Source organism: Malaclemys terrapin, chromosome 9 (genome assembly GCF_027887155.1).
Source record: "Malaclemys terrapin pileata isolate rMalTer1 chromosome 9, rMalTer1.hap1, whole genome shotgun sequence".
NCBI classification, from domain to species: Eukaryota; Metazoa; Chordata; order Testudines; family Emydidae; genus Malaclemys; species Malaclemys terrapin.
Genome location: NC_071513.1, coordinates 54,492,960 through 54,509,984, shown reverse-complemented (window position 1 = coordinate 54,509,984; position 17,025 = coordinate 54,492,960). Strand labels below are relative to the sequence as shown.

The following is a 17,025-nucleotide window of genomic DNA, read 5'->3' as shown; positions in this document are numbered from 1 at the left end:
TGGAGCCCGGGAGGGGAAGTGCCCGGCTGGTATTTTTCCCGGACATGTTCAGCTTTTTGGCAATTCCCCCCGGACGACGGTTTGATTGCCGAAAAGCTGGACATGTCCGAGAAAAAACAGACGTATGGTAACCCTAGATCAGACATGGGCAGCAGGTATAATAGGCCATGGGAGGCTAAACGTCCCCAAACCTAGGCCGTGGCCCTGCCCATGCTCCGCTTCGAGGCCCTGCCCTTGCTTCTGCTCTCCCCCGAAGCCGGCAGGGCCTCAGCTCGGGCAGCAGTCTGGAGCTCAGGGATCAGCCAGCTGACGGCTTGGGCCGGCTGGCAGACCGGGGCGGCCAGCAATAGCTTAGGCCGGCGAACGGCCAGGGGCAGCGTGGGCTGGACGGCGGTCCAGGGGTTGGGCTGGTGCTTGGGCCAGCCGCAGCCCAGGGGGCTGGGTGGTTCGGCCAGGACTCCTCTGGCCACGAGGGGGGAACGGAGCTCAGAGCTCTGGTGGGGGAGGGGGCGGGGCCTTGGCAGAAGGGGCAGGGCCGGGGGCTAGCCATCCCAAAAGGGGCGTTCACATGCCGTCCATGAGATCTGAGTAACTGTGCACTACACTGTGAGACCGCAGGAGGCACATGTGGCTTGTGACTGGTCTGAAGTTGGGCTGCCCTCTTCCTCCCTACCCCTGGGAGAAATGGTACCACTGAGCCGGAGCCAAAGCACCAAGGCAACAGAGCCAGTTTGCTTTGGCAGCGTTTGTGTGAGACGCCCCCCGCCTGGCTCACTCACAGCGGCAGCCTGTTCTGGATGGCATACGTGCCGTGGAAGCTTTGTCGGTTGATCAGTCCGTCCATCGCATTGTAGTTTATCTTCGAAAGAGCCTCCAGGGAGCTGGAAGACAGAACAGAGCCCCTGTCCTCTTCAGCACACACAGCGCTGGGGAGCAGCCACAAACACCAACGGAGCCAGCTGGCTGGTGCGGGAGAGAGCCAGGGGTGGGCAGAGAGCAGGAGAGCGCTGCTAGCACAGCCAGCCAGCCAGTGGGGAAGGGGGCTGGAAGAGAGGTCGGGGGTTGAGAGAATGAGAGAGAGAGAGAGAGAGAGAGAGACTACCTGATCCCACACTCACTCTCTGAGAAGATCACTCGCAGCCACCTCCTTCCTGTCTGCTGTGTAGAAGGGAGGGTCATAGATCTGGAACTCCACCTGCAGAGCACACAAACCACTTCACACACATCCCGCCAGCCCAGGACGGCACAGCCCCCTCCAGAGATCTGGTGAACTCCAATGTGGCCCAGAGGAACTACCCTCTGAGGGATATAAGGATTGGCCTCCTTGGTATCCCATCGGAGCCCAGCCCTGGAGCACTGATGCTGAGGAATTCTGCTGAAATTGACGAGAGTGGGGGGAACCACAGGCCAAATGAAAGATGCAAGGTTGGGCTCTCAGAGGAGAGGATTCATTGAAGGCCTGATCCTGGGCTGCCGAAGCCAGCGGGAACACTGACACGGCTTCCCCAAGCCCCTCTCTGGCCTCCCCATTTCACTGAGCCTCGCATGGGTGTCTGTTCTTGCACAGCTGGTCCCTGAGCTCCGAGTTTAGTTCGGCCTCCCCTGGGATCCTCAGGGAACGGGCCGGCCTCCCAGTGGGACGGGGCAGCCCCAGGCCCAGCACCACTAATAGGGTTATCATATTTAAAAAATAAAAAAAGAGGACACTCCACGGGGTCCTGGCCCCGCCCCTTTCCCACCTCCAGCCCTGCCCCAACTCCGCCCCTTCCCCGTCCTAGCTCCGCCCATTCACTGCCCATTCCCCAAAGTCCCCGCCCTAACTCCCCCTCCTCCCTCCCAGCCACGCGAAAAGGGCTGCCCAAGCGCTACCGGCTTCACGGTTTGCCGGGCAGCCCCCAGACCCTGCGCCCCCGGCCGGCGCTTCCCCAGCACAGCTGGAGCCCGGGAGGGGAAGCGCCCAGCTGGGGGTGCAGGGTCTGGAGGCTGCCCGGCAAACCCGTGAAGCCGGTAGCACTCGGGCTTCGGGCAGCCCCTATGCCTCCGGACCCTGTGCCCCCGGCCAGGCACTTTCTCTCCCGGGCTCCAGCTGCTCTGCTCCTCCCCTGACTCTTTGGCTCTGTTTAAGAGCCAAGCTGCCCGAGCGCTACCGGCTTCGGGCAGCCTCCTTGCCTCCAGACCCCGAGCCACCGGAGCAGAGCAGCTGGAGCCCGGGAAGGGAAGTGCCCAGCCGGCGGCTCGGGGTCCGGAGGCATGGGGGCTGCCCGAAGCCAGTAGCGCTGGCTCGGGCAGCTTGGCTCTTAAACAGAGCCGAAGAGTCAGGGGAGGATCAGAGCAGCTGGAGCCCGGGAGGGGAAGAGCCGGCCGGGGGTGCAGGGTCTGGAGGCTGCCCGGCAAACCATGAAGCCGGTAGCGCTCGGGCTTCGGGCAGCCCCTGTGCCTCCGGACCCTGCGCCCCCAGCCGGGCACTTCCCCTCCCAGGCTCCAGCTGCTCTGCTGCTCCCCTGACTCTTCGGTTCTGTTTAAGAGCCGAGCTGCCCGAGCGCTCCGGCTTCAGGCAGCCCCCTTGCCTCCGGACCCCAGTCGCCGGAGCAGAGCAGCTGGAGCCCGGGAAGGGAAGTGCCCAGCCGGCAGCTTGGGGTCTGGAGGCACGGGGGCTGCCCGAAGCCGGTAGCGCTGGCTCGGGCAGCTTGGCTTTTAAACAGAGCTGAAGTCTGAGTCAGGGGAGGAGCAGAGCAGCCGTGGGAGAGGAAGTGCCTGGTCGGCATTTTCCCGGACATGTTCGGCTTTTTGGCAATTCCCCCCGGACGGGGGTTTGATTGCCGAAAAGCCGGACATGTCCGGGAAAAGCCGGACGTATGGTAACCCTAACCACTAAGGCAGTGCAGCCCAGCCAGTGCCCTCTGGTGAACGTCCTCAAGTGGACCCAGTGCCGCAGGAGTCTCACCTGTCTCCAGGAGGGATGCTGGCATGGGGGTGGGACCTGCAATGAGCGCCCGACTCACTGCTGGAAATGGGACTCAGGACAGTACAGACATGGGCACAGCAAGGGGGAGTCTGGCATCCTCGGTGGGAAGTGTCCAAAGTGCAGCGTTTAATTCCACAGGTAGGTCCGGACTCCCCTCGGCCTGCTGTGCCGAGCTGCTGAGCTCCCTCCCCAGGCCACGTGGCCGAACCATGGCTGGAGGCCCCCTCGCTTGACATCTTGGGCTTAGGGTCACCGAGTGAGGCAGCGTCAGAGCCGGGCACAGGGGTTCCTGGCTCCCGGTTCTGTGCTCTGCCCACTGGACCTGCCTGCCTCCATCAACACGCCCCAAGCGTCACAGGCTACAGCCCCTCTCCTCCGGGCAGGTCTCCCATCCACAGACCCTGCTCCCTATAGTGGCGCTCTCCTACCTCCCAGGGCACCTTCTCATCCGGCACCGGGAAACGGACTGTGGAGGAGCTGGGATAGAGGAGGTTGCGGGCGCTCACATGGTACAGAGCCGTCGTCTCCTCTGGCTTCTCCTCCGAGCCGTACTCCTTCAGCTCCGGGGCTTTGCTGGGGACTGGGAGATAAACAGAAAGAGCCGAGACCCCCATGGAGCAGAGGAATGTGAGCTCTGAGAAGAGTCGGGGTGAAAGCAATGGGGATCGTGCCGCCTGCTGCCAGGGTTAGCTGGGTTTCCCCATGAGAACGGCTTTGCTACACCACTCTCTTGGCCTGACCCAGACTCTCTGGGCCTGGGAACTCTGGAAAGTCTCCTGCTGGGGCCAGTAGGCTTCAGGCCCTGTGCCCCTGGCCACCCCCTCAGTGGCGGGCATTGTCTGCACAGGACACCGGCTGCTGAAGATTTCGGCCTAGAACTTGCAATTTGTTGCATTGCCCCATAGAAGTGGGTCTGCCTCTCCTACCTTCTCCAGCGCAGTCACACATACGCCCTGCACCCACCCCCTCCCCATCCCGCAGCCCTGCTCCCCCTGCACAGACCCCGAGGGCCCGGAGAAGGAATCCAGCATGGGAGGGAGCTGTGGGGCAAGTGGAGGTGGGGAGCTGCTAGGGAAGGGGTGGGAAGGATGATCTCCAATACAGTGGGGCTGGAGGCAGGGAGGGGAATTAGTAGGAGTCTGCTGCACTGTGTAGCTCCCAGCCGCCACGGCACAGCCCACACAGGGTATGCAGAAGCTGGCAGCGAACCTCCCAGCCTGGGCACAATGCCCCCTGCCTGCCCTGGGAACAGGAGCAGGCCCTTTAAGAACAACCCCTCCTCCCTTCCCCCAGCTCAGGGCATCCAGGACTCTCTGTGCTCCTTCTGCAATGGGGCAGGGCCTGCCACCCAGCTCACCCAGGAGCCTCTTGCCCCATCCTGCTCTCAGCCATGGCGGCTGCACTGGCGCCAATCAGGCCTGTGCTGGAGCCAGTGGAGTGAGGCTGGTGGGAACCCTGGAGAAGTGAGAGGAGAAACAGGTCCTGGAAGACAAAGGCTGGTTTTTCCTCTCACACGCTGGCAGCCAGAGACTGGCTGGACTTACCCATGGTGGGCACATCCTCCTCTGAACCAAATCCATTCCCACGCAGGGCCCGCACAATCCAGGCCAGGGTCTTGGCAGTCTGGGACATCTATCCAGAGCAGAGCAGACTGTTAGGGAAAGCCACCTCCCAGCATCTCCTGCCCAGGGCCCAGCTTGGACATGGGGGGTCCATGGATGCCCCGTTTCCAGGCTCAGGGATGTGTTTGGATTTCGGTTTAGTTCAATTTTACCATGATTATGAGAGCCAGAAGGGTCATGGCCCTGCTTTGTCAGGACAGTGGTTGGAGCTCCTCCCCCAGCCCAAGGAGACGGTCTCAGGGAGCGTAACCCTCCGTGTAATTCCTCTGACCTTGGGACTGAAATCAGTGCCCAGTTCTGCTGGGCTTCCTCTGCTGAAGGGGATCTAATGGAAGAGGAGCTGAGGCTCAGGGGTGGGATGAGACTATATCGTCCTCCAATAGCGCAAGTCTTTCCAGAGTAGTTGGATGAGACGTTTTGCCTGCTCGATTCTCAACGCGACCCACTCTCCGGGCTCTGACCCACTCCCTGGGCCCCCCATGTCCCCCTGATCCTGAACATGGCCAGCTGCCCAGGCCCTAGTCCAGTCCCCACTCCCAATCCTGAGTGCCCCGATACAGCCCCCAATCCCAAATGCCACCCACTCCACGCAAGCCCATCTGTGACAACATCTGTCCTCTCGATGCGCCTCGAGTTCTGTCTCACCTGCTCTTCCAGACCAGTCAGCCTCTGCTCCACCAGACCGGTCCTCTTCACCCGATCCAAATCCAGCAATTCCACCAATACGTCCACCCTGTGAGTGGGCGAGAGGAGACAGGAGCCTTGGGGGACGAGACACCGAGCAGGTGTCCTCCGCAGCAGCATACAGCCAGTGAGGTGCTGCTCCGGGGTCAGGGCAGCCTGCCTGCCTTCACGCAGCGCTGCCCACAGACACCCTGTCCCTCGCGCCGCCTGCCAGCTCAAAGTGCCGAATTCCTGCCTTTGCCTTCCCAGCGCCCCCCACTGTTCGTCATCCCTGGTCGGTGCTACTGAGGAGGAGGCAGGGTGGAGTTGCCCTGGGGCACATCTGCAGAGGGTTGTGCCTCAGTGTCCCCTGCTCCCTGGAGCACAGCTGAGTGTGCACGTGGCACATCCCCTGGCACGACAGTACGTCCTATCTCAGAGAGGCCCGCTCCGCAGCAGCCGTGCTGGGGGACTGCTCCTCCGTGCCCCTGTCTGTACACAGTGGTGCAGGGTGTATGGAGGTGGGGCTCCTTGCCCTCTCTGCGCTGGCAGCAGGGCCAGTCTGGCCCATACTGAGAGGTGCAGCACATGCGGATCACATGCACTAGCCGTGCAGAACTCCTGCTCAGGAGCTCGCTCGCTGCTGCATCTGGCTAGTGCTGTAGCCTTTGGTTTGCCCCCGAGTCCCATTTCTGCAGATCACATAGACAGCGGAGGTCACAGTGCAAGCAGCGGGATGCTGCAAGTTCACCCCAAGTTGCGATGTGGGATGGACGAGGGCTGGCACACACCTACCTGCCTTCTGCTTAGCTCTGCCCAATGCTACGAGGCATCTTTCGTGTGCACTAAATCCCTCACAAGCCGCACTGTGTGTCTCACCCACACGCAACAACCCACTATCTCCCCTGCCAGACAGCAAGCTTAGCACAGCCCTATAGCCCTGCAGAGAGGACGACATCCTGCTCTCAATGACACCTGTGCCAGCCCAGGAGTGTTCGGGAGCCATTGTGCCAAGAGTAACTGCTAGAGAGTGAACAGGGCTCTTCACGGAGCCTCAGGTCCAAGCTGCTCCTTCACACCCCTAACGTATCCTCTGGATGTTCAAGAGCTCCAAATCACTCCCACACGTACACCCTATATCTCCGCTAGCTGCTGGACAGGGGCTTCCATTTGCCTCGCCAGGCCTCCGGCGGGCAGGGCCAGAGAACTAACAGCAATTCTTTCCTTGTCTCCAGGGCACCTGAGCCCTAATAATCCAACTGCTCTCCTCCACTGACCTATCCCTCTGCTCCGGACTTCACTCCGAGCCCATTGAGTCGACAGGAGGAGTCACTCCAGAGGGATGCTCGCTTTCTCAAACCACTGAGTGCACTGCCCCTGCAGCATCCCCAGCCAGGGACCAGGGAGAGAAGCCAAGTGCATTGCAACACACCCTCGGCAGGGCTCAATGGCCATTCCAGGGGCAGATACACCAAGTGCTTGGCTTACCTTGGGTTGAGTTTTCACTATGAGCCCCAAAGCCACTAGTCATCGATCCCTTGGTCTAGTGCTTGGAGCACTGCAGAGCCACACACGCAGCCCCCAGGGAAAAGAGAAGCGTGTCTCACTGTGGTGGCCCCACAGTTGAGGAGACAGGTTCTGGAGGGAGCCCCAGCAGCCTGTTAGCATGCTGGGGGCGATGGGAATGGGAGCAAAACAGCTGGGTTATAAGGAAAGAGGCTGCGAAAGGCAAACGAACATCACTGATCTATTGCTCCCAGCAGTGCGATGAGTCCCCCCACAGACTCTGTCACAGCTGAGCAGGACGCACTGGATGGGAATGTCCCAGGGCTATCACAGCTCCAGGAGCTGGGGGCAGGGTGTGATGGGTTGGTAATACTCTGTGTCGACCTGTTATTGGCATGTTACTGTGCAAACTGCTTGAGTTTAGTTTAATGGGTCTGTCAGGAGAAACAAGCAGAAAAGGATAAGCCACTTCTCCACAAACACTTGAGGGCTGTTAAGGGATAACACCAGGATGGGGAAGGCCCAGGAACACTGGAGCGCCGAAGAACTATAGTGGGGTTTAAAAAGGGGGCCTCTCTCTCAAGAAAGGGGAGTAGCTGTTTGGGGGAGCCCGACTGAGACGGCCCCCGCTGGGGCGTGTGAAGAAGCCAGGCCTACCTGGGTTCCCATCGGGGATGCCAGGGCTTGAAGTACACGAGATATGCATGTAGACGTGGTTGTTTTAAAAGCCTTTCTTCTCACCGGCTTCAGAGGGACTAGGAAGGGGACCCTGGGGACAGCTGCCCAAAGCCCCCCCACTCAGAGCTCCCTTCGTGACATCAGAGAGCACTGACACCCACAGGTCTTTCCCAAGGGAACACGGGGCGAGAGGGGCTGGTACCTCTGCGCGACATCTCGGATCTTTTGCTCCATGTTCTGCTTCTCCCGGCACTGCTGGTGCTGCAGGTAGTTCTCCTTCAGGTACATCTCCCAGGAGAGAAGGGCCGCTTCCTCGTTCTTCTCCAGCTTTTCTTCTGCGGAAGAAACCGAAGAGCTGAGCACCGGAGGAGAACCCCCAGGTCCCTCAGACCCAGGCCCTACTCCATGCCACTCACACCCAAGTGGCACTATGTCTCCTCCAGATCCCAGTCTGGCCTGGAGAACATCATTGTCTCCCCATAGCCCTTCGAGCCATGGCCAATGCAATGCTGCAAACCGCTGTGGCCCGCGATGCACTGTTGCCCTAGCCCAGCCTAGCGGAGGCAAGGCCCCACCGTGTCACGACCGGCCTGGCCTGGGAAGGAACTCCTTACTGAGCTGTTTGTGCCGCTTCGCCGGCTGCCGGAGCAGGACCCTCTTGACAAAGAGCTGCAAGTGGTTGAAGAGGATGAAGGGCGGGGGAGCAGCAGGCCGGCTGTGATACTCCTCAATCAGGTCGTGCCGCTGGAACTTCCAGATCTGGTCGGTGTGCTCCTGCACCTGCTGAAACGTGTAGCTGGGAGGAGGGCCCAGGGGGCAAGGGATTAGCTATGGTTATGCCAGCGGATGCCAGGCAGGGGGTCTGCAAGCCAGCTCTGGGCACCATCCCAGGCACTGCATTCTGCCCTTCTCGCTGGCTTCCAGCCTTGATTTTCCTTTCATTCCTGGCCTCCCTTCCTGCTGCCCTGCAGGGCTCAGGAGTTGGCCCTGGCACAGAGGGGTGGTTGGGCTCCCAAAGGAGGTGCAGGTGGACCCTTTCTTGAGGGCCTGACAATGCGTCTGCACCACAGCACCCAACTAGCTCACCAGGTTCCTCAGGCTTTTGGCTGGTATCTCAGGCTTGCATCTAGAGCAGGTCACCTGACATCTGAGCCAGTGTGCCCGGGAACTAGCCTGCATGCTGGCCAGTGCAGCTGGGACCCCGCATCCACCCCTCAAGCTGGTCAGGGCACCCAGGACCCCCAATCCACACACCCCCAGGCAGCTCAGGGCATCTGGGACTCCCCAGTCCATCTTCCCAGGCAAAAAACCTAGAGCTGGCTCTGTTCCTACCATTTACAGCAAGCTGTAGCATGAGATTTCAGTTCTACACTCCTTCCCCCTCCCTTTCCTGTTAATTGTGGCCGAGGGAATGCTGGGAAATGTCCATCCACTCCCCAGACAGGTCAGGGCAGCTGGGGCCCCAATCCACCCCCCTCCACATACACAAGTGCACCTGGGGGCCACAGTCCATCTCCCCACACACAGGTCAATGCACCCAGGGTCCCCAATTCAACCCCCCCGACACATAGACAAGTACATCCGGGGCCCCAGTCCACCTCCTTACACATACAGGTCAGTGCACCTGGGGCCCCCACAACCTATCCCCCTACACGTCAGTGCATCTGGGGCCCCCCAATCTGCCCCTCATGCAGGTCAGTGCACCCAAGGCCCACACATAGAAGTCAGTGAGCCTGGGGCCCCCAAATCCCTCCATACACATGCAGGTCAGGGCACCTGCTCCCCTCAAGTACAGGATAGTGGGATGGATCAGCTAAGCAAGACACTACAACTCCCCGCAGCCCCTCCCCACTGCTCATCCCTGCCCTGGGCCAGGCAGGAGGAGGGGCTTCCTGTGCTCAGGAAGCAGTGGCTGCATGGCAAGCCAGGAGCTGCAGAGAGGACTCCCCAGGAGCCGTGCACAAAGCCCTGTGGAACAGGCTGTGACAGCCAGGCTCAGGTCCGTGCGGGGCTTATCGGGGAGCAGCAGCAGCTGGGCACGGAGCAGTGCAGATAGGCCCCAATGAGAGACACTAACCGAGCCTGGCCTGGAAACTCGCAATGCTTATTTGTTTGGATAGAGTCAGGCCCGGAGAGGAAACCCCAGGCATCAGGCCCGAAGAGCTGGACTCTCAGCTGAAGTGTCCCAGGACCACACAGGAGCCACTGTGGCTCATGCTGAACTGAGTTGAAGCCTCTGTCTCTGGGGTGCAACCTTCCCTTTTCCTGCCAGCCCTAGGAAAGGCCTTGCCCTGAACCCTGTGTCTGAGCGGTTCCTGGGACCCACCCGAGCTAGTGCCTGCAACACCTCGCTGCTGAAGCCCCTACACTGCCTGCCCCCGAGCAGTGGTATGGCTGGCACGCTGTTGCCCCTCCCCCCCAGTTTGGTGTGCTCCAGCACTGAGCAGCTCCCCTCCCCCCTTTATAATAGCATTAATTCACCCTCGCTTCGCCCAATGGTCCCCCACAGGTGCAGTGAGCAGGGGGTGGCGGCGCTGGGTCTGACTCACTTGAACATGGCGATGAGTAGGTTGAGGAGGAGGATGTTTGTGAAGAGCAGATACAGGCAGAGCAAGATGACTGTCAGCCATTCGGGGAAGACGGGCCGCTTGTCCTTATTGCTCTCAGGGCACTTGGGCTTGTAGGGGTCTGTTCCATTCGGGCTGCACTGATCCAGATTGAAGTTTACCCCTGCGAGAGAAGACACCAGAGTTTCACAATGGCAGGCTCTGTCATTGCCCCGGCTGTGTTTTACATGCTGCTGATCTGGGCGGCTCTGCATGGACCCAGCAGCCCACCTTAAACAGACCGGCTTAACAGCAGCCCTCTTCAGTCTGCAACACTACTTTGTTCCTGCTCTTCCCTGGCAGGGAGTTCTGTGGGGTCCTCAGACTTAGTCCCTGCATGGCGCATCTGCCCCCAGCTGCCTCTAGGACAATGGAGCAATAGACGCTTGTAACTGACTGGTCGTTTCTTAGCAACTACTCACAGGTAGGAAAGTGGCTGGAGCTTTTTTCTCTGCTCCACCCCCGAGGCTGCCGGGTGCAGTCGCTAATCAGTGATGAGTTACCCTCTAGACTTGGTAGAACGGCGTTACCTGATCTGCCGATGAGCAGAATTCAGGCCTCTCTCAGAATGGTGAGTCATTCACGCAGCATTCCCAATTCCGGAGACTGTCCTTTGTATTTGCATGTAAGATTAGAGTCAGTTCCCATCCTCAGAATAGCTCCCACTGCTTTATTCTAGCTGTCATTTACAGCATGCTATTGGCCACATGGTGTTGTTTCTGCTGCCTGATTGGGTCAGGGTAATTCTTTAAGAGGGGAGAAATGACTAATAGCAAACCTGGCACTTCCCTTGCAAATGTACAACCCCTTCAGGAGTCTGAATATTTCCATGGAAACCAGTGATGGTCATGTGACTATGCATGACTAATGAACGGCACCACCCCACCTACGCCAGCAGAGCAGTGGGGTTGAGCTGCTATTTGGGATGCATTTGTGAAGGAAGTGGAGAATGCTGGGAGAGAAACAGTCAGGCAAGGGTCCCTGCTGCTCTTGGTCCTGATCCTTAAAGGTGCTGAGCAGCCTCAATGCTCTGACAGCAACAAGAGCTGAGGGAGCTCAGCACCTCACAGGATCAGGCTCTCTGGGTCACGTTAGTTTTAGTTCTCCTGTCTCTGGTGACACCTCATGTGCCCTCTCTGACACAAGCACTGAGCCCAAGTCTCCACTCCATGACACCAGTTTGATGGGTGTAATACTCCATTGGCTTCAGTGGGCCTAGACCAATTGACACCAGCTTGCGATCTGGCCCACTGACTTCGAGGGAGTTGCCTCTGCATCAAGCAGGTGTCCTGGAAGGGATGTGCTGGTCCGTTGTGTTTTATTCCTACGCCTTCCTCGAAGTGGCATGAAAGCAGGGAAGGGGCTCACATCCTTCTGTGATGCTGGTCTGAGCCAGGGTGTGCATGGTAAAGGACACGGCAAACCAGCTCTGGGCACAGCCCCAGATTCACTCCTCTCTGCCCTTCTCGCTCTCTTTGGCTTTCATGTTTTATTTCAATTTCATTCTTTCACTCTGAGCCTCATTTCCTGCTGGTCTGTGTCAAAATCTGGGAGCCAAGCTGCTACTGGGCTCCTGCTGGGAAGGGGCTGAGCTGTGTGGAGCCCCTGCACGCTGGCAGGACTATACTGGCTGTTTTAGCAATAGGAGAACAGCAGAGGGGTGTCTGCACTGTAACAAAGACATTCAGCTTTGGAAATCTCATGCCAAGCACTGTCGTGGCCCAGCCAGGAGCCTGCGAGAAACCCTGGGTTCCGTACCGTCGATGTAGGAAGGGATCTGCCCAAAAATCGTCAGGTAGGAATGGTAGACGACGCCCCGGAAGATCCAGTCCACACGCTCCTCGTTATGGATCAGGATAGCTTGCTTGGCTACGCCGAAGGACACAACCCAGACAGCCAAGAGGAAGAGGAAGAAGAAGACGTCCTTCATCTGCAAAGCCATGAGACAAAGCAGGAGTGAAAAGGTTCCCCTCAACAGATCAGACGCAGAGAATTACATCCTCTCCCAGAACAAATGCATGCACAGCTCCTATACCCGGATCACATTTCGCATGCAGGCCCCACTCTGCTCCTACTGACATCATGCCATCTGCAGGGAGGAGTAGCTCTTACCATTCTCTTCACTATGATGATCTTGGGCCCCAGAGTTTTACTGACTGTGAAAATGTGCATCAGCCTCAAGCAGAAAATAATAAAAGCCAGAGACAATATGATCCGTCCTGGATATAAAGTGGATGGGATCCATCTGACACAGACAGGGGAAAGGAAGACACATCAGTGCATTGTCTTAACCAATGTTACTGCCTTTTTAAAACAGAAAAATTCACAGCCTACTTTCCTGGGGAACAAATAAATCTATCCCTAGAGTCCCATTTGAGCGAGGGATAAGCACAAAACCTATCCGATGGAGTGACCCAGCAGCTGGGGACAGCGCAGAGCTGGGCAGAATCATCCACGTTTTGATGAAAAGTTTCATCTGAATTTTGAATGTAGATGTTACATTGAAAAAATTCCAACCACCTCTATTGCAAATTTCCCTCCCTGGTTTTCCAGCAACTCCAGCAAAGAGCAGTTTGATATCGTCCTATAGAATCCCTCGTACTCACCGGCAGGTCAGCCCTGCTATAAAGATCAAGATGGCACAAACATCCAGTTTGTTCCAGAAATCACTGAAGTACAAGGAAGCCATTTTCAGTAACCCAAAGCCATCGGGGTCATAGAACAGCTGTTAGGAAAAGAAGTGGTTTTGGTATTTCAGTAAACAGAACATATGCTGCTTCTATGCACTTGAGACAGTGATTGTTGCACTGGGTCCCCAACAGGAATCTGAGCTGGATTTGGAGGGGGTGGGAGGAAATGGGGGAGTGGGCTTCAATTGATAATGAATTTCCCTGCCATGGTGATTTTGGTACCAGGAAAATCCTCAACAATCCCTGAGACTTGGCCCTCTGGTGTTTTTCAGATGTCATTCTCCCCGGTGACCAATCTTCATTTAAAATACAGAGGCTCTTGGTGTTGGCAGCACTCAGCTGTTTTATGTCCCGGCCTAAACCTCTGAAGAAGGTAGCAGGTCCTGTTCTTAGATGTCCTGTAAAATATTTGCTAGTGCATTTGAAAGGCTGACCTAGAACTCTTCTTGTGCATAATGAGTGAGGCTGGGAATCTGACCGTGGTTATTTCCAAAGGGACCGGTAGGATCCTTGCATACACCCCCACGGCTGATTCATTCTTACCATTTTCCTTTTGGCCAAACCCTGAGGTCATTTCTCAGTGATCTGAGTAACAAAAGGGCAATGAATCTCCAGTATCAGATCCTGGAGCACATTGGAGCTCTCCTAACCCACGTTCTAACATGGCCTGACTGCTTAGCTGTGAGAAGTGGGCCAGATTCTCAGGTGGTGCATAGCTCCACTCAAGCCACATAGACCATCTCCCTAGAAGTCAGGGGCACTTGTGCTATCGACACCAGCTAAGGACCTGGCATTTTCTGTGATTCCATCTCAATGAGTTATGAATCCTTGCTGGTGACGATGGCTCTTTGTCGTCCCGCGGGGTTATAGAACAGATCTTGGGTTCACCTCAGCTCTGGGACAAACACACAAGGACAGCTCTTCCCACAGAAATAATCCCTGACTTCCCATCTTCTCATCTATACTACAGTTATGGGATAGTTTCTGTGGGAAGTTGCAGATATTCCATCCACACGTGCTGAGAAGATCCCCTCCAGGCTCCTGACCAGGTCTCCTGGAACCACCCCAATATATCCATGCTTGGTTTTACAGGGGGCTCAAAGCATGGTGGCACAGGCTGCTGGGAGATACCCCATGGTCCATAAAGCTGCCAGTTCCTTATTTCAGCCTTAGTGCCTTCATTTAGGAAGGTCTCAGTATCTTGGGCACGTTTCCTCCTGCCCCTGACTCAGCCCAAAAGTATCCACAAGAGCAGTTGAAACAAAACCTTTGGAGGGGAAGGAGTTCTCATGCTTTCCCCTGCCCATTCAGCACCCATCCATCCCCCATCAGAATTTACGAATGCCACCAACTTTCTCTGTGGGTACCGGGGTCTCCTGCACTATCCCTCCAGTTCAGACAGCCCAGCATATCAGTGACTCTCTCTATAATCGCTACAAATAGCCAAAGGATCCCTGCTAGTCCCTCACACTATGTCATGGATTTGGAAGGGTAAATTGGGCTCACAAGTGGAGGCAGACTATGAAACACCGGAGATACCAAAGTTTTCTCCCCTGACTTGGGTTAGGTCTCTGCCCTCAATCCTTTATAGTAGGCATGGGAGAAAATACTTGGTGCTAAAGAGCTCTTTAATATTGGGGGAAAGGCAGAACAAGAACCAATGGCTGGAAGCGGAAGCCAGATAGATTCATATTGGAACTAAGGCCCATGTTTTGAACAGAGAGGGTGATCCCATGCCATCTTCAGCCAGCTTACCTGGGTATGTGCTCCCAGCCAGCCAGCGCAGACCTGTGGCCACTGGTGATTGCTAGGGCTGCAGTGCCAACCCTGGGAACTCTCCCCAGCCCCTCAGGGATGGGCAGCTTTTCCTGGCCCAGGGCTGCTGTTACTCTCATCAGGGGGGCTAGGGGGCTATGCCCTCCCACTTCATACTGGCCCAAAGGGCGAGTGATGGGGGAGAGGGGGCAGAGAGGCACGAACGGGGTGGGGCGTGGGGGGGAAGAGGCAGCGCGGGAGCAGGATCTTGGGGCAAGGTGTGGTGCGAGGGCGGGGGAGAAGGGGCAGCGTAGGGGCAGGACCTCAGGGGGAAGGGGCGGTGCAGGAGGCAGGGCTATGGTTTGGGTGCTGGTGGCCCGGCCACTTTTAGGGAGCTTCTGATGCTCTTGCCTCTCATTATACGCTGCTTTAAGGCCCTTCATCTTTTCCCATTGCAGCTTGCTAGCCCAGGACATCTAAGCACAGGACCGTACTGCTGATACTTCTGCTCTGCCACCTTCTTCGGGGGTTTCGGCAGGGACATAAAACAGCCAAGTGCTGCCAATACCGAGCGCCTCTGTAACTTTAAATGAAGATTGATCGCCGGGACAGAATGATGTCTGGAGAACACCAGAGGGCCAAGCGGGAACAAACTACCATGGGAAGTGGTGGATTTGCTGTATCGGATTGACTAAAGCACATCTTCCCGAAAGGCGTGCGGACACAAGTGACTGAGCTTGATACTGTCATGGCTGGGTGAAATTCTCTGGTGTATGATGTACAGCAGGCCAGACTACAAGGCCAGCCTTATGGGGGGGCCATCCAGGTGACAGCCCAGGGGCACCATGGTCAAGAGGGCGCCGTGTGGCAGTGCAGAGGTGCGCGCTGCTGGTGTAGTGTCAGAAACTGCTCCTGGCTGGCAGGGGAGCATTGCTTGGGGGAGGTGCCCAGATGTCTCCCTGCTTCCTCCCATCGGAGGAACATGTGTGAGAGCAGTGACACACATACTTCTCGGCCCCCCCATGTTCCTCTGTGCCCCCCAGGGGGCTGCAAGTGGGGGAGTGAGGAGCAACGCCAGGGCTCCCTGCATCCAAGTCACTTTCCCCACCCAGGCTGTGCTGTGAGGCATCAGGAGCTGCTGCTCTCCTGCCCTCCCTTTACATAGCCCTGGCGGGGAAAGTGACCTGGATGCTGGGAGCCCTGACATCGCTCCCCCCGTCTCAGCCCCTGAGGGGTGCACAGAGGAGCAGCATTCAAGGGGGGAGCGAGCAGCAATACCAGCCGCTCTGTGCATTCAGGTCAGTTTCCCCATGTGGGCACAGGGGTTAGGAGGGCAGGGGACTGGGGAGTCTGGAGAGCCTGTGGAAGCCAGGGGCAATGTGGGGGGCACCCATGGGAGCCAGAGGGGAGAGGGGGCACTGCGTCCACAGGGGCCAGAGGTGCCAAAATACAAGTTCACCCAGCGCCCCATTTTCTCTAAGGCCGGCCCTGCCAGACTAGATGGTCCGAAGGGCCTGTCTGGCGTGAACCCTGTGAGAATGGCATGTGAGAGTGAGTGTGTGACTGACTGATGGGTGTGGCATCACCATTTGGCTAGCGTAGGTGATGGGATTGTTGTGGGAGCACACGCAGCAGTGCGAAAACAGGAACGGCTGCTGCCCTGCCGAGAGACCCTGGGGCAGGCAGCCCTCGCTGACTGGGAGAGATGCCTTGCAGAGCCTGGATTGCACCATCACCACCATCTTCCCTGCCCCCCCACGCCTTTGTTGAGCCCACCCAGTACCTGGCGGGTCTCCTCGCACACCAGGGAGAAGAGCCAAAAATAGATGACATACTCCCGCCAGGACGGCGTCGGCTGGAAGTCGATCATCAGGATGTAGGCGAAGAGCCAGAGGAAGCTGAAGTAGGAGAGGATGTTCAGGTGGAAGATGATGACGGGGGCCGTGAAGAAGGCCCGGGTGCGTGTCAGGCAGCTCATGGGCTGCAGCCTCTTCTCCCTGCGTGGGGGAAGGAAGCAGGAAGGAACAGCTGACTCAGCTGTCAGAGGGGAGCTGGACGCAGCTGAGCGGGACGTGTGGGCTAATTGGGAGAGGCCTTGCTCTGAGCAGATATAGTGCAGCTAGGGAACCCTGGGACTCTCCCCAGCCCCTCGGGGATGGGCAGGTTTGCTTGGCCCAGGACTGCTGTTACTCTCATTATATTGTGCTTTAAGCCCCTCATCTTTTCCCATCGCAGCTTGCTAAGCCAAGCAATGCCCTGCCCAGGAAGATATTGGGGCAGCTGTTGCTAGGCCGGCATCTTGCGAAGGATAGAGCCCAGCTCTGACAGTGTCCTGGCTGCCCCAAGGCTCGCCAGTGCCCACAGGCCTGTGGCCGGCTGGGAGCACGTTCCCGGGTAAGCTGGCTGAAGCTAACGGCAGAACTGGAATGCTGCTGCTACCTGGCACAAGAGCGTTCAATGAGCTCCATGGGCTGGGCCATTTCTCCCAGGGAGGGAGGGAGTAGATCAGCCCGGCTGCCGGGGCATGAGCAGTGCAGTAT

General features: G+C 57.8%; 1 protein-coding gene across 4 annotated transcripts in view; it reads right to left on the bottom strand.

The window, feature by feature from the left end:
• The window catches only part of TRPM2 (transient receptor potential cation channel subfamily M member 2), a 64,050-nt gene that overhangs the window by 10,455 nt on the left and 36,570 nt on the right, over nt 1-17,025 (bottom strand). For 3 of the 4 annotated variants that reach the window (XM_054040524.1, XM_054040526.1, XM_054040525.1), the window contains 12 exons: nt 16,269-16,482; nt 12,647-12,765; nt 12,153-12,285; nt 11,799-11,970; nt 9,984-10,164; nt 8,049-8,230; nt 7,637-7,769; nt 5,233-5,320; nt 4,510-4,597; nt 3,394-3,545; nt 1,119-1,195; nt 780-881 (listed from right to left, as the gene is read on the bottom strand). In XM_054040524.1, the coding sequence (XP_053896499.1) occupies nt 780-881; nt 1,119-1,195; nt 3,394-3,545; nt 4,510-4,597; nt 5,233-5,320; nt 7,637-7,769; nt 8,049-8,230; nt 9,984-10,164; nt 11,799-11,970; nt 12,153-12,285; nt 12,647-12,765; nt 16,269-16,482 (1,641 nt within the window). Of the gene's footprint in view, nt 1-779; nt 882-1,118; nt 1,196-3,393; nt 3,546-4,509; nt 4,598-5,232; nt 5,321-7,636; nt 7,770-8,048; nt 8,231-9,983; nt 10,165-10,462; nt 10,561-11,798; nt 11,971-12,152; nt 12,286-12,646; nt 12,766-16,268; nt 16,483-17,025 lie in introns of those variants that run through there. The other variant, XM_054040527.1, reaches the window with a different exon arrangement.